General features: G+C 54.1%; 1 protein-coding gene across 1 annotated transcript in view; it reads right to left on the bottom strand.

The window, feature by feature from the left end:
- LOC103209781 (arylsulfatase D-like) overlaps nt 1-3,856 on the bottom strand; it is a 26,059-nt gene that overhangs the window by 3,800 nt on the left and 18,403 nt on the right. Inside the window, exons 8-10 of the mRNA XM_007955678.1 lie at nt 2,887-2,902; nt 2,587-2,789; nt 758-920 (exon numbers count right to left, since the gene is read on the bottom strand). Coding sequence (XP_007953869.1) covers nt 758-920; nt 2,587-2,789; nt 2,887-2,902 — 382 coding nt within the window. The remainder of the gene's footprint in view (nt 1-757; nt 921-2,586; nt 2,790-2,886; nt 2,903-3,856) is intronic.

Here is a 3,856-nt window from a genome sequence, read left to right as displayed (position 1 = left end):
CCAAGGCTGTCAATCTTCACAGAAGCAAAGCCCAAACCACACCCACTGCTGTGGAGTCCATTCTGCCTCCCAGTGCCCCATAGACTTTCCAAGGCTGTAACCTTTAAGGGCACAGGTCACCATGTCTTTTCTCCTGTGGAGTCTCTGGGTGGGTCTGAATGCCGAGCTTTCGTTAGCAGCCCTGTGCAAACCATTTGCACCATTCAGGGACCCTTGGATGCTAACACCCATCCCAAAATGGCAGCTGAATTGCACAGCCCCATTTTCTTGTCTGCTCTTCTTTTTGTGGTGATTAAAACATGATCAATTCCAAGACACATCGTTACAAGGTGCCAGTTGGGAAGGCCAGGATGGGAGGGTGATCTAAAGCTCTTTTCTTCTAAACACCTGAAAACTTAAGCAGCTCCTGGGAGATACAAACTCTACACACTCTGAGCTGCTCCTCCAAAGGGAGGAGGTTCGAGTCTGACCAGAAGTGCCTCACAAGAAAGGCCTGGCTATCCAATTCAAAAATCAAACTAACAAAAACCATGAGGACCACAGCTCTAGTCTGGCACACACACATGGGGGCGCTGTGAGTCAGAGTTACCCTGATGGCAACTAGCTGGTTATGGATATTATAAATTACACTGTTGTCCATTTTGAAGAAGTGAGAATTTTTAAAATATTCTCACGTTGCTGCATTTTCCTCAAATGTGTAAAATTCGAAGGATGCCTCTCAGAGACCAGGGAGCTGGTGGTCCCGTCCCGCACGTACCTGTCCTGGGGCACCTGACCGCCTGCCAGCTGGACCACAGTAGGGAAGATGTCCATCAGGCTGGTAGGTTCATCAATGACGCGGCCGGCGGGCAGCACCCCAGGCCATCGGAAGATTCCAGGGACACGGATACCCCCTTCCCAGCCACCCATGCCTTTGCCTCCTGTAAGTAAACCACATGGAGAGGAATTGCCGGTGGTTCGGCAGAAGCAGACACACGCCAGGTGTATCTGAATGTGAGTGTATACACCTCACCCCCACCGCCAGACAGACAGACATGCTCACTGCGGAAGATGCTTTTCCAGAAATGGCCACAGGGATATTTTAGGGGCCATGTCCTAGTCAGGACTCCTCCAAACTGGAACCTAAAGGTTGGTGGTTTGAACCCACCAGCCACTTGGGGAGAAAGATGAGGTAGTCTGCTTCCATGAAGACTGACAGCCTCGGAGACCCTGTGGGCAGTTCCACTCTGTCCTCTAGGGGCGCTGTGGGTCGGAATCCACTCCATGCAGTGGATGTGGTGTTGGTATTTTGCCTTGCATTCAGACTAATATTCATTTTAACATTACTTTATAAAAAGTTTGTCCATTTTCCTCTCTTGCTAAATTGTGAACCCATATGGGGAGATGTGTCTTCTCTTTTCCTAAGATCTAAGCAGAACTTGGTCTACAGTAGCCTCAAAATAACCCCTTGTCTTGATTCTGACTCACAGTCTATGGTGCAGTTGGGTGCCACAAGTTGATTCTGAATCATAATGACCCCATGTGACACAGTGGAACCGCCCCACAGGGTCTCCAAGGCTGTCAGACTTCACAGAAGCAAAACCCAAAACAAACTCCCTGCCCTGGAGTCCATTCTGACCCACAGTGCCCCTAGAGGACAGAGTGGAACTGCCCCACAGGGTCTCCAAGGCTGTCAGTCTTCACAGAAGAAACTGCCTTCATCCTTCTCCTATGGAGTGGCTGGTGGGTTATAACCTACCTTTTGTTTAGCAGCTGAGCACTTAACCACTGCACCACCTGAGCTGAGCCAGGAGAGATGACAGCCTTGGAAATCCTATGGGCAGCTCTACGCACATGTGGGGTTGCCGTGAGTCAGAACTGATTCAACAGGGCCCACCAAAAGCAACAGGTACACTCGTGTTGAAATACCCGCAGTGACTAAATATATAGATAACAAGGAGCTGCTTTCTGCCACGTTTTTAACAGAGAATGAATTTCCCAGACGTGGTGATTAATAAGGGGGGTCCCCAGGTGGGAGTTGGCACTTAAGTACGAACCCACAGGTTGACGGGTCTAACCACCCAGCAGCTCAGCCTAAGAAGGGCCTGGCCCTCTGCCCACACAGCAGCCAGCCTAGCAAACCCCACAGGGCAGCAGTGCCCTGTCACACGGGGTCACCCGGAGTCGGGAGTGGCTGGCTGGCAAACAGTCTCAACTCTCCACCTAAAACGGGAGCCCTATTAGGCAACGGAAGGTGCTCTGGTGGCATAGTGCCTCAGGCATTTGACTGCTCACCAGAAGGTTGGTGGTTCCAACCCACCAGCCACTCCTCAGAAGGAAGACTGGGCAATCTGCTTCCGTAAAGATTTACCGCCTCGGAAACCCAAAGGGGGTTGCTATGAGTTGGTGGCAGTGAATTTGGTTTGGTTTTAGGTCAAGGAGTGGATCTGTCCCTAGACTGTGGCAGAACCCAGTCCACAGTAGGAGCTTCCTAAGCATTTTTTAGATGAGCAACCTGTTTCCCTTCCACGTGCTCTCCCCCCTTTGCTGGTGGCGGTCACTGATGGGTCCCCGTCTGTCCCCCCGGCCCCCGCCTGCGGGTCTCACCTCTGTAGACCCCATTCCACCCGCCCAGCTGTTGGTGTCCATCTCTGGCCTCGAGATGTCCTCCGTGGTCAGAGGTGAAATACACGAACGTCGAGTTCTGCAAACCGTTTTCTTCAATCGTTTTAAGAATTTCACCTTCACCGAAAACAACATGAGAAAAGGAAAGAAAAATATCAGGACAGTGTAACGAAAACAGAAACCAGCTGAATCAGCACCCCCAATAACAGGCGAACCCCTCACCAGGCCGGGCCCCCAATGGCAGGCCATTCCCCATAGCAGGCCAACTGAGTCAGCCCCCACAATAAAAGGCCACCCCCTGACCACAAGGTCAAATGAGTCAGAACTCCCCAGTACCAGGCCACCCCCATATCGGGCAGCTGAGTTATCACCCCCAACAGCAGGGGAGCCCAATGGCAGGCCAGTTCCCCAGTATCAGGCCACGCCCTCAACACCAGGGCAGCCCCCATACCAGGCCAGCTGAGTCAACACCCCCCAAAACAGGGCCACCCCAACACCACTAGGTCAACTGACTCAGTACTCCCCCAATACCAGGCCACCCCCCACACCAGGGCAGCTGGGTCATCACCCCCCAACAGCAGGTAAATCCCACAATGGCAGGCCACACCCCTAATATCAGCCAGACCCCCAACATCAGGCCAGTGCCCCCATACCAGGCTATCCCTGCAATAGCAGGCCAGATGAGTAGCACCCCCCAATAGCTGGCCAGGCCCCCCATAGCAGGCCAGCTGAGTCAACACCCCCAAAACAGGGCCACCCCAACACCACTAGGTCAACTGACTCAGTACTCCCCCAATAGCAGGCCAGCTGAGTCAGCAACCCCCCCACCAGTCCCCTCTTGGGGGGAAGTCATACCAAGCAAGAGGCGTCCCCCGGAGGCCCGCGTCATCACTGGGGTCAGTTACCAACGCGGTCGGTTATCACAACGTGCCCCCCCACAAAAAAAACCCCAGTCGCCATCCAGTTGATTCCATTTAACCCACACACCCCGGCCGCCACATGCGTCCGTCCGTCCGAGCAGAACCGGCCCGTGAGGTTTCTAGCTAGCAGTGATCCGAAGGACACCGGCACACCCTTCTTCCCAGGGACCTCTGGGGGCACTCGGACCGCCCACCTTCCACGTGCAGCCAACGACGCTCACCCCTCTACCACTCAGGGAGCCTCTGAGCCAGAAACCAAACCCAAACACCCTGCCGGGGCGTCCGCTCCAAGCCAGGGCGGCCCCCGTGTGTCAGGGCTGCGCTGTCCTTAG

The sequence above is a fragment of the Orycteropus afer genome, unplaced genomic scaffold, assembly GCF_000298275.1.
Source record: "Orycteropus afer afer isolate SDZICR_OR568_19922 unplaced genomic scaffold, OryAfe1.0 scaffold00531, whole genome shotgun sequence".
NCBI classification, from domain to species: domain Eukaryota; kingdom Metazoa; phylum Chordata; class Mammalia; order Tubulidentata; family Orycteropodidae; genus Orycteropus; species Orycteropus afer.
The sequence above is the reverse complement of the archived record's forward strand: the minus strand, read 5'-3'. Positions and strand labels throughout refer to the sequence as shown.